Source organism: Theropithecus gelada, chromosome 7b, assembly GCF_003255815.1.
Source record: "Theropithecus gelada isolate Dixy chromosome 7b, Tgel_1.0, whole genome shotgun sequence".
Classification (NCBI taxonomy): domain Eukaryota; kingdom Metazoa; phylum Chordata; class Mammalia; order Primates; family Cercopithecidae; genus Theropithecus; species Theropithecus gelada.
In genome coordinates this window covers 20,455,214-20,467,431 of record NC_037675.1, presented here as the reverse complement: position 1 = coordinate 20,467,431, position 12,218 = coordinate 20,455,214, and the positions used below count along the sequence as shown (strand labels likewise).

The window sequence follows — 12,218 nt, the reverse complement described above, 5'->3', positions numbered from 1 at the left end:
CTTTTGATGTACTATTTTTGTATGTTGACAAAGTTCTAGTGGTTTCTGCTTGGCCTTTCCTACCAGAATAGTCTTATGTCCCAGTGTCAGGGAAACATTATAGGGATTCTGCCAGTTTGGAGTTTGTCTATTCAAACTCTGCATTCTGGAACTGAGGAAATAACCACAATGTGAGTTTGGAAACCCAATGGGTTCACTGGGTATTGCGTGATCCTAGCTAAAACCTGGAAATAACCCCAATTTTTCCATCAACAAATGAATAATCAAATTATGGTATATCCATACAATGGAATACTACTCAGAAAAAAATAACAATATATACACACACACATAGGTAAATATCAAAATTATCGTACCGAGTGAAAGTAGCTAAACAAAAGGAGGACATACTGTGTGGTTCCATTTGTAGAAAATCTAGAAAATGCAAACTAACCTATAGTGACAGGAAGCAGACTGGTGGTCGCCTAGGGATTGGGAGTGGAGGCCCAAGAGAGACAAATTCCAAAGGGTCCCAAGGAAATTCTGGGGTGGCTTAAGTGGGTCCATGACATTCGATGATGTGTTGGTCATGGCAGAATGGCAGAAGCAGAAACTCAATGGCAGTGGGTTGAGAAATGATGAATAATGAGGAGCCAGTGGGTCCTGTGTAACTGTATCCAGAGGCTTCCTGAGGAAGTAAGGAAGGAGACCACTACTACTCCTGCTGCCCTCCTCCCCGCACCTTGCCTAGTTCACAAGACAGAAGTAAACAGAAAGAAACAAAAGTAAGAGAAATAGCCAGACAACCTTGGCACCACCACCCAGCCGTAGGAGTTAAAGAAAGTAATAATAATAACATCAACCCCTGGCCTAAACTGCTTGTGTTATCTGTAAATTCCAGACACTGTATGAAAAAAGCATTGTAAAACTTTCTGTTCTGTTAGCTGATGCATGTAGCCCCCAGTCACGTTTCCCACGCTTGCTCAATTTACCACGACCCTTTCACATGGACCCCTTAAAGTTGTGAGCCTTTAAAAAGGCCAAGTATTTCTTTCTCAGGGAGCTCCGCTCTTTAAACGCAAGTCTGCCGATGCTCCCGGCCGAATAAAAAACCTCTTCCTTCTTTAATCCCGTGTCTGAGGAGTTTCGTCTGTGGTTCGTCCTGCTACAGAAGGACTAAGAAAGATACAGTGATACTGGTTAGCAACATACTTCATGGAATCTCCTCCCAGGTGCTGTTTGGGATTCCACTTAGCTTAATCCAATGAGCTTGTCCCCCTCCGCTCCTTCTCCTACACTGATTCTGCTCCTGGTGTGGAATTTACCTGCCTTTCCTCCTTGCTAACATCTCCCAACCTTTATTTTCCAGAGCGATTTCTCCCTTTCTCAAACCACACCAGTCCAAGATAAGCTCTCCCATTTTAGGACTCTTAGGGCATTATTACCTGTATCACATTATATGACATGCTCGATTAAATTCTGCCAAAGTTGAAAAGTACCATAGTGTTAAGTGCGTAGAAACTGGCGTCAGACTATCTGAGTTTGATTCTACCTTTGTCATGTAGTGGCTGTGTGACTTTTGTCAAGTAACACAGTCTCTCTGTGCTTCAGTTTCTCCAGCTATAAGCGGATATAACAGTATCTCTTGTTATGAGGATCAAAGGAGTTACTACTATTACAGAGTTTAGTACAGTGTTTGTCACATCCTAAGCCCTAAGAATAGGGATAAAAATCAATTTGTGTTCCTGCTCCAGGAAGTTTCACGCTCATGGTTAAGAGGGATACAAAGATATATGTGGCATTTGCCCTAGACTCAAGGAGCTAGCAATTTCGTGCTGGTCAAATTTAGATTTCATAGCGATTTTCTGTATGTCCTGGTCCAGCGGCCACTGTACTTGGGCAACTTTGGCATGAAAGGCCAGAAAGTCTAGTTATAATTGCCACTTTTTAGAACCTGTTTGCAAGGAGAAAGAATGGTGGCTGCCAGAATTCAAGAGGAGGAAAGGGTGAAGCCTTTTTGGAGAACGCAGATGATGGCCTTTTTGCAAGGTTTTGGAAGATTTTCGTTTCAACGGACTAAAAGCTACTGCCAGTAGCCTCTAGACAGGCCTGGAAAGGCAGGGGAGGCCCTTCAGACCCCGTTTCCCCACTGCCCCTAACCCTACGGTGGGCTTGGCCTCAGGCCCCGCCCCGCCCCGCCCCTGCAGGGTATCTGACCTAGGCCCTGCCCCTCCCAGCCCAGCGCCCCGCCCAGCTCCCCGTCCCGCTCCCCGCCCCTGCAACATGTAGTCCTCGGCTCCGGCCCCGCCCTATCTCCCCGCCCTATCGCCCCGCCCCTTCCCGGGCTCCCGATCTTCTGCCCTGCGCTGAGTGTCCGCATCGCCCTCGCGGCAGTCGTGGGCACCCCGCTCGGCGTCGGTGCCTGAGGGAGGCCGCAATGTCGGCCGAGACCCTGGCGGCGGAGGCCGTGGCGTCGCGCCTGGAGCGGCAGGAGGAGGACATCCGCTGGCTGTGGGCGGAGGTCCAGCGCCTGAGGGACGAGCAGCTGAACGCGCCCTACAGCTGCCAGGCGGAGGGGCCGTGCCTCACGCGGGAGGTGGCGCAGCTCCGGGCTGAGAACCGCGACCTGCGCCACCGCCTGTGCCGCCTGCGGCTGTGCCTCGCCGAGGAGCTGAGCCGCCAGGCCACGCTGGAGAGCGCGGAGCTAGCTGGGGCGCAGGAGGCCGGCGCACAGGTAAGCGGGCAGTGGGGACTCGGGAGGACGCGGGCGGGGCGGGCCGAGGTGGTGCGCGCTGAGCGGTTTTCAACTCCAGGGACAGGTGCGGGGGCGCCCCGGGGGAGAGCCAGCCCAGTGCCCTGCGGGTGGCCCGCCCTGTCCTGCTGTGTGCTCCTGTGTGGTGGCCTAGGAAGCCGCTGGATTTCCAGCGTCGCCAGACTTACCAAATGCTGTTGATTTCTCAATTCGTCCATTAAAGAGCCTGCCTCACATCTTTTTCAGGGGCAGAAATAGTGTTTTCATTTGTTTGAAAAAATGCTGAAGTGTTTAAAACTCGTTATTCTTTCCTTGGGCAGAAAGACTAAGAGCTGCGTATGTAAACTCTTTCATTCTCTCTGGTTCTTTTTTGTTATTGTTGGGTTTTTTTTGGGCGAGAAGTTTTAGCTTTTTGTGCCCTTGTTTTGGTGGTTTATCTCGAGAGGATAACTGTATATTTAGCATTTTTATTTAATGCAGTATTTTATGATTTTAGAAAGGATAAATTATCTTCTTTTAACATCATAAACTTCCTGAGTCCTGAAGCTTCTCAGGCTGTGAGATGTTCTGCAGTCCTTTTGGAAGGACAGCTGTGGTGAACTAGCAACATCTTCATGAAATAGTGCATTTGATGTGGCAGGCAGCAACCACACATTTTCCAGCCACATTATTTGTTTAAAGTTCAAGACAAAAAGTTTTCAAGGGCAAAATATATTAAATGTGCTTAGCAACAGTGTGACAGGAAGGACTGAACCCTGGAGAATGACTTGCCCACTGAGAGTTGTAGGTGGTGGCAAGGAGAGCACAGCTGTGAGCCTCTAAACACAGGGCACTTACAGCCTGCTGACATGACTCTCTTAAGATATGTTGCTTTTTTTTTGCCATTGATGTGAGTCATTTATAATTTATCTTTCAGCGTCCTTCTAGTCAAAGCCAAGACGAGGACATGAAAAACAAGAAAATGAAGGAAAGCGAGCCTGACAGTGAGGTAGTTGTTGCTATGGAAACAATATAAAATACTACCTGTAATTTAAAATATGTGTATATAGTTAATCATCTAGGATTTCTAATTTTAAAATTACTGATTAAATTATTATTTGGGTCACATTAGTGTATTTAAAATTTTTCAAACTGTAAATATGAGATGTCTTGAGAAATGAGCTGCCCATATTTAATAAACATATGTATTTAATCTAAGTTGTGCTAGCAGTTTGTTTGTTTGTTAGTTTTTGGTTTTTTTTTTTAGACAGAAGTTTGCTTTTGTTGCCCAGGCTAGGGTGCAATGGCATGATCTTGGTCACTGCAACCTCCGCCTCCTGGGTTCAAGCGATTCTTCTGCCTCAGCCTCCTAAGTAGCTGGGACTACAGGTGCATGCCACCAAGCCCGGCTAATTTTGTTTATTTATTTTATTTTTTTAGTAGAGATGGGGTTTCACTGTGTTAGCCAGGAGGATCTCCATCTCCCGACCTTGTAATCTGCCTGCCTCGGCCTCCCAAAGTGCTGGGATTACAGGCGAGAGCCATGGCGCCCGGCCTTTTTATTTTTTTGTATTCAGGAAATTAGCTAGTTTGCTTTTGTATATAAAGCATTAAAACAACCAGTAAGTATTTATCTAGCATCAATATTTGGTAGGAGTGAAGGAGGAATATCTGGGCCCAAATAAATTAGTCTGGTTGAGGAATTCAGGCAGACTCAGGACAAACAACTAGAGAACAGAGTTCAGTGGTGTACAAGTAAGTGCTGTAATGTGTGACTGTGTACCCATTCTGTAAACAGTAGAAAAGGGAGGTGCCGTGGGGCTGGGCATAGTGGCTCATGCCCATAATCCCAGCACTTTGGGAGGCCGAGGCGGGCAGATCACAAAGTCAAGAGATCAAGACCATCCCAGTCAACATGGTGAAACCCCGTCTCTACTAAAAATACAAAAAATTAGCTGGGCGTGGTGGCAGGCACCTGTAGTCCCAGCTACTCTCAGGAGGCTGAGGCAGGAGAATCGTTTGAACCCGGGAGGAGGAGGTTGCAGTGAGCTGAGATTGTGCGACTGCACTCCAGCCTGGTGACAGAGCGAGACTCTGTCTCAAAAAAAAAAAAAAAAAGGTGGGGGAGGTGCCAGTGGGTAAAATAGGTGGAGGACGCGGGCTTTGAGGCGGACCTTTAGAGCTAAGGAGAAATTAGATAGGCAGAGAGGAGCTTTTTGGTGTTGGGAAGTACACATGCTCTTAGCCTTACAGTGGGGTTATGTCCCAATAAAACCAATGTGAGTTTAAAATGTATTTAATACACCTAAGCTAGTGATCATCATAGCTTAGCTTAGCCTACATTAAAAGTGCTCAGAACACTTACATTAGCTTACAGTTGGGCAAAATTCTCTAACACAAAGCCTATTTTATTATAAAGTGTTGAATATCTCGTGTAATTTACTGAATACTGTAGTGAGTGAAAAACAGAATGGTTGTATGGAATACTCAAAGTACAGTTTCTACTGAATGCATATCACTTTCACAACATCATTAAACTTGAAAAATTGTGGCTGGGTATGGTGACTTATGCCTGTAATCCCAGCACTTTGGGAGGCCAAAAATCATTTGAGATCAGGAGTTCGAGACCAGCCTGGCCAACATGGCGAAACTCCATCTCTACTACAAATACAAAAATTAGTCTTGCAAGGTGGCAGGTGCCTGTAATCCCAGCTACTCAGGAGGCTGAGGCAGGAAAATCTCTTGAACCTGGGAGGCAGAGGCTGCAGTGAGCTGAGTTCGCGCCCCTGCACTCCAGCCTGGATGACAAAGCAAGACTGTCTCAAAACAACAACAACAACAAACCAAAAAGCAACAACAACAACAACAAAATTGTAATTCAAACTGTGGTACATTGGGAGCATATGTAGAGCTGAGAAGGCAGTGAGGGGGTGAAGCTGATTCAGAGCTGAGCAGCTGGAAAACAGTAGGCTGTATATATTAATCTCATTATAATTTCAGGTGAAACAACCAATTTTCATAAAAGAAAGATTGAAGCTTTTTGAAATACTGAAGAAAGACCATCAGCTCCTACTTTCCATTTATGGAAAAAAAGGGGATACAAGCAATATCATCACAGTGAGAGTGACTGATGGGCAAACAGTGCAAGGAGAAGTCTGGAAAACAACACCTTACCAAGTGGCTGCTGAAATTAGGTAAACCATAGTGTGGAAAAGATATTCAATATTAAGTAATTATACTGGAGCCTGGTGAAAATGTTTTCTTAGGGACTGCTAATATATTACTCTATTCTCACGCTGCTAAAAGGACACATCCAAGACTGGGTTATTTATAAAGGAAGAAGGTTTAATTGACTCACAGATCCACAGGGCTGGGGAGGCTTCAGGAAACTTACAATCATGGCAGAAGGGGAAGCAAGCATGTTCTTCTTCACATGGCGGCAGCAAGGAGAAGTGCAGAGCAAAGTGGGGGGAAAACCCCTTATAAAACCATCAGATCTCATGAGAATGCAGTCACCACCAAAGAACAGCATGGAGGTAACAGCCCCTATGATTCGATTACCTCCCACAGGGTCCCTTCCACAAAACGTGGGGATTATGGAAACTACAGTTCAAGATGAGGTTTGGATGGGCACACAGCCAAACCATATCAGCTAATTTTTTTTTTCTTATTCAGTTGCATAAATTAAATGTATTTAATTTTTTTCCTCTGGCTTCTCCAAGGGCCATGTAAATAAGTAGTTGAATATCGGAACACAATCATTTCCTGTTCTCATAAAAATATATAGGAGAGAAAAAATCTGTCTTGACAGGCCATTTTACACTGACTTTATTCATCAATCAAGTAATTTCCGTGAGTTTTTACAGGTCTTTTAATTATAGATTGAAGATATATGTGTTAGAGCTATTATTAGTCTTGGAAAAGTGCATTGACCTTTCTAGGAATTAGATACATTAGTGAAGTTATATTGTTTTGACTAATGCTAATTCCTAGCATTAGAAGCTATTATATAAATACAATTATATAGCTTCTATACAATTGTATTTAATGCCATGTAAATAAATGTTTATCATTTAAAAAACAAACTGTTTCAACAATTGAAATTCTCAGATTTTCTTTGAAAACTATGGCTAAGATTATGTTTCTGATTCATCCTGTTGTATTGTTAAATGCTCTCTCAACCTGTTTTCATGTTTTCCAAGAGTAATGATGTGCTAGGAGAAAACAGGTTGTGAAGCAAGAATAAGTTTGTTTTCTCATGGAGAGTCAGATTGCATGTTAAATGTGTTGGGTCAGTATTTCTCAAAGTGTAGTCCCCAGACCAGCAGCAAAGCATCACCTGGAAACTTGTTAGACAAGCAAATTTGGGGGTCCCACCTCAAACACCCTGAATTGATCAGCTATCTGTGTTTGTATGAGCCCTCCAGGGGCTTCTGATGCAAACTAACCGTCTAGAAGTGACCAGTCCAGCCTAGTGAACATTTCTGGCCCATGCAGTTATTTATGAACCCAGCTTCCTTCCATCTTGTTGATCTGCTGTCCCCTAGGTAGGATTTGTTTGTGTCTAGCGGTGCAAGTTGGGTCCTTGCACGGGCCTGCCTGCAGTCAGGAGGAAGAGAAGCCGCAGAGCAATGATGCTTTGAGGCCAAGACCCCATAGGGGCTGGCTTCAGTTTTCACTCACATCCTGTTAGCTCTCATTTAGTCACATGGCCATGCCTAGCTATAAGAGAGAATGGGAATATAGCTCCATTGGCCACCCAGACACATGTGCAGCTAAAGCATTCATACCATGGAAGAGAGGAATGGTTTATGGAACAACAGGGAGTCTGCCACAGTCTGCCCCTCTGATATCCAGATATCTCTAGGTACCCTTCTTTCAACATCTGACACACTCACTCCCCAGGTGAGACAACTCTTTTGTTCCATAGCTCAAAGCCTGGGATTTCTAAGTGATGTACAGAACACCCCCCCCCATCAGGCTGACCACTTGCATTCTAGTAACAAATAAACTAACAGACAAGTCTGCTCACACCACACGTGTATGCAATACACAGAAGACAATCACAAAGTGTGTGCTTGGAAAAAAGAAAGAGGAGAAATATAGCAGGGAGTGGTATAGAGAAGTCATCAGATTCTGCTGGAAGCCATTGTGAGGCCCCACAGCCTGGCAGCAGTTAGTGCTTGTGTCAGTCCACCTATTCATCCTTTGTTCTCTGGAAGCAGCTGTCTTGTCCATGATCCCCCATGGGCCCTGATTTTGCACTTTGGTAAGTTCAGAGTTGTCCTTTACCCTCATTTGTCACATCTGAAGTGCACGACAGTTTGTCCTCTTGGGGTCTGTGCAGTTTGCACAGCTCAGTTCTGTGGTGCACACTTGGGGCCTGAGGGTTCCTTTAAGGATCACATAGTTACAGATATTTGTGAGCTGGGCTTATAATTTGTTTGACAATATCATTTCCATCATCAGTTAGCTATAGTAGGCTTCTGGTCTGTTTGTAGCTAATCCGTTCCACATGAAAGTAATTTCACTTAAAGAATCTTCTAGATAGACTTCTCACCCTGTTGTTTCATGGCTTTTTAATTTGGCTCACTCCTGTTTCCTCGTTTAATGGACTGAGAGCATATGAAGAAAAAGACTTGTGGGAGGGAGACAATCTTGCTCTCTAATCCTTGCAGTTCCACTGGCCTCTATTGTCTGGATTTATGTGTGGCCTTTGAGAAGGGCTATCAGTGCCTGTCCCTCCTGCTGTTTGGGAAGGAAGATTGTCTTTCCAATCTTGCATAGCTCCATGTTTCTGAACTTTTAGTCAGTTGAATTACAGGACACAGGCAGGGGGAGCCTCCCTATCCCTTCCATCTCTGCTAGCAAACTAGATTATTTTCATCTGAGATAACGCATTCTTGTAGCTTCTTGCTGGAAGCAACAAGAGTTATCCAGGGTATACCAACACTGTCCCCTCGCCCCCATGCCCCGCCCCTTTTTCCTTCTCGGCTCACCACAACCTCTGCTCTCTGGTTTCAAGGGATTCTCCTGCCTCAGCCTCCCAAGTAGCTGAGATTACAGGCATGTGCCACCACACCCAGCTAATTTTGTATTTTTAGTGGAGATGGGGTTTCTCCATGTTGGTCAGGCTGGTCTCGAACTCCCAACCTCAGGTGATGTGCCCACCTCGGCCTCCCAAAGTGCTGGGATTACAGGTGTGAGCCACCACACCTGGCCTTACTCTCCCCTTTTATATCTGCTTTCTTGTGTGCTACAAGCACTGTGACACATGGTTTGCCTGCAAGTTTTATCAAATATTTTGTTATACTATCACAAAGGTTACTGGCTCTCCGTATGTTAGGGTCTGGTTCCTTGTTACTCACTGCCAGTCTGCTAAGCCAGTGCCACATGTTTTGGATTTTTACTTCCAGGTCATTATTTCTTTATTACTTAAGATATATACTAAGCTGCTACAGCAAAGACATCACAAAAACTCAGTCACTTGAATATGGTCAAAGTCTGTTTTTCATATAGCAGTCTAGACGTGGGTGGCCAGGTTGACTGGGTGACATATCTCCGTACAGTCATTTGGGGACCCAAATTTCTCCCATCTTGCTGATCTGTCTGGTACAACGTTGCCCTTGTCTACATGGTCCAGAAAGAATAGCACATGGGTTCCCATCTACAGAAGGTGGAGAGAGGATAGAGAAGTGCCCTCCACTGTTTTAATGATGAGATACAAAAGTGTTACACATGACTTCTCCTTCTGTCCACTGGCTCCAAATCTGGCCACATCTAGCTGCAAGGAAGGCTCGAAAACTCCGTCTGTAGAAGAAGGGCAGAATGGCTTTGCGGAACATGTAGCCATCTGTGACAGTCAGTAGAAATGAAAAGAAAGTTCTACTTGATTAATAATATCTAACATTTATTAAGTTACTGTTATCATATGTACACATTACGTAATCCTGAGTATAAGTGAATGAGGAATGTCCTGTAATCCCCATTTTGTAGATAAGAACACTGAGGCCTAAAAAGCTGAGTAAATTGTCCAATATTTAAACCCAGTTTGGCCTTTCACCTGTGTGCTCCTAACCACAATGCTATACTGCTGCTCAAGTTAATCACAGAAATGTAAATTAAAAGATTACATTGTAGTCTGGGCACGGTGGCTCACACCTGTAACCCCACCACTTTGAGGGGTGAAAGTGGGCGGATCACTTGGGTCAGGAATTTGAGACCAACCTGGCCAACAGGGTGAAACCCTGTCTCTACTACAAATACAAAAAGTAGCCAGACATGGTGGCATGTGCCTGGAATCCCAGCTACTCGGGAGGTTGAGTCAGGAGAATCACTTGAACCCGGAAGGCAGAGGTTGTAGTGACCTGACATTGTGCCATTGCTCTCCAGCCTGGGCAACAGAGTGAGACCCTGTCTCAAAAAAAAAAAAAAGCTGTAGAGTTGATATAATTTAATAGTACCTAACATTATGAGAACTCAGAGACAAGATACTCTTGTAACTCTGCTAGTAGGAAAATTTTGCAATATATTCTGACAGAAGTCACGGAAAATGCATTTCCCTTGACTAGCAGTTTAACCTCCAGAATTTTTCCTGAGAAAATAATTGAGTAAGATATATGTTCAAGAATGTTCATTGCAGCATTATTTTTCATTACTACTCGTCCCCCAAAATACCCATAAAAATAATTAAAATGCCTAGCAAATATTGGTTCCTCTGTGACTATTAAATATCATATTTTAGAAGTCTGTCTCCTGTTAGGGAAAATGCTGTGATTTATTGTTAAGTTTAAGAAGTAGGTTATAAAATAACATAATTATGATACTATTAAATATTTTTTATTCCTATATATTAAATAATGTGGAAAGATATAAACAAAACATCAATGGTAATTTCTTGGTGGTGGAATTATAGGTGACTTTGTGTGTGTGTGTTTTTCTGTGCTTTCCAGGTTTCCTTTCTTAACTTGTAATTTTGTCAACAATTTTCAAACAATAAATTTATTTAAAAGATACACAAAAAAAGAGAAAGAAAGAGATCAACACCTCACTAGAAGACCATCCTGGCCAATGTGGTGAAACACCATCTCTACTAAAAATACAAAAGTTAGCTGAGCGTGGTGGCGTGTGCCTATAGTCCCAGCTACCAGGAGGCTGAGGCAGGAGAATTGCTTGAACCCAGGAGGCAGGGGTTGCAGTGAGCTGAGATCGCACCACTGCACTCCAGCCTGGTGACAAAGTGAGACTCCATCTCAAAAAAAAAAAAAGAAAAGAAAAGAAAAGAAGCGAAGGAATCGGATAGTTCATAAAAGTAAAAATAGCTTGTAAGCATGAACCAAAATTAATAATTAAATCAAAACAACAATTTTCAATGTCACGTAGACAAAGATTTTTTAAAAATGGGGTACATGGAAGTGATGCGTTCAAATGACATCAGAAATCTTTCAAAGGTACATCACCTTTGATCTAGTAATTCCAATTCTGTGACGTATTCCCAGAAAACAGTCACAGAAGTCGCAAGATGCCTGTGTACAGATGTCTGTGTGGTATACTCTGTGAGAGCAAAACTTAGGCGACCTCAGTGTGCAGCAGTGGAGGCTTCATTAATAAATAAATACTTCCAGACTGGGAAGTATTTGGAAGGTTATCTGAGGCATGATAGAGAAAACGCAAGCTATACAATTATGTTGGCAACTGCTTTTAAAGACAGCACATATGTGTGGGTGGGTGGATGGAGGTAGAAAAACCACTAGATGGAAATGTCCCAAAATGTTATAAGTAGTGATTTATGATATTTATGTGTGATTTTTTTTATCCTATGTGCTTTCTCAGTTTTCCAAGTTTTTTTTAAAACAGTGAATGTGTATTACTTTTCTACATAAAATAAATATTACAAAACAATAAGTATCTGTCTTATTCGTTTACGTTTGTATTTTCTATACACTTCAAAAAAAAAAAAGAAAAAACAACCCTAGAAATTCTTTTAATCTTTTAAGGAATCATTGTAACAATGATAAGGTTAACTCCCAAGTGGCTTTTCTCTTCCTAGTCAGGAACTGGCTGAAAGCACAGTAATAGCCAAAGTAAATGGTGAATTGTGGGACCTGGACCGCCCGTTGGAAGGGGACTCTTCTCTAGAGCTGCTTACATTTGATAATGAGGAAGCTCAAGCTGTGAGTATTTAAAATCCAGACAGCCAAACTTTGGGTAGTTATGTTGTAAACTATATTATATAAGAAGCCACATATTGAAGTCACGAATGTTGAGTTTTTTGGGAGTTTCTAAGATTTAAAATTTGAATATTGATGTTTAATAAATATCTGTGGCATGAATGTATACAAATACATGTCGATTTTTAAAGTAGCCCATAATTTCTTTCTTTCTTTCTTTTTTTTTTTTTTGAGATGGGATCTTACTGTGTCACCCAGGCTGGAGTACAGTGGTGCAATCATGGCTCACTGCAGCCTCAACCTCCCCTGGCTCAAGTGATCCTCCCACCTCAGCCTCC

The 12,218-nt window shown here is 43.2% G+C and overlaps 1 protein-coding gene across 3 annotated transcripts in view; it reads left to right on the top strand.

The window, feature by feature from the left end:
- Positions 1 to 2,180: 2,180 nt before the first annotated feature.
- Positions 2,181 to 12,218, top strand: part of TARSL2 (threonyl-tRNA synthetase like 2) — a 78,267-nt gene continuing 68,229 nt past the window's right edge. The window contains exons 1-4 of one of the 3 annotated variants that reach the window (XM_025391898.1): positions 2,181 to 2,713; positions 3,648 to 3,719; positions 5,711 to 5,904; positions 11,760 to 11,874. In XM_025391898.1, the coding sequence (XP_025247683.1) occupies positions 2,417 to 2,713; positions 3,648 to 3,719; positions 5,711 to 5,904; positions 11,760 to 11,874 (678 nt within the window). In that variant the 5' untranslated portion in view covers positions 2,181 to 2,416. Of the gene's footprint in view, positions 2,714 to 3,647; positions 3,723 to 5,710; positions 5,905 to 11,759; positions 11,884 to 12,218 lie in introns of all 3 variants that reach the window. The other 2 variants (XM_025391896.1, XM_025391897.1) reach the window with 2 other exon arrangements.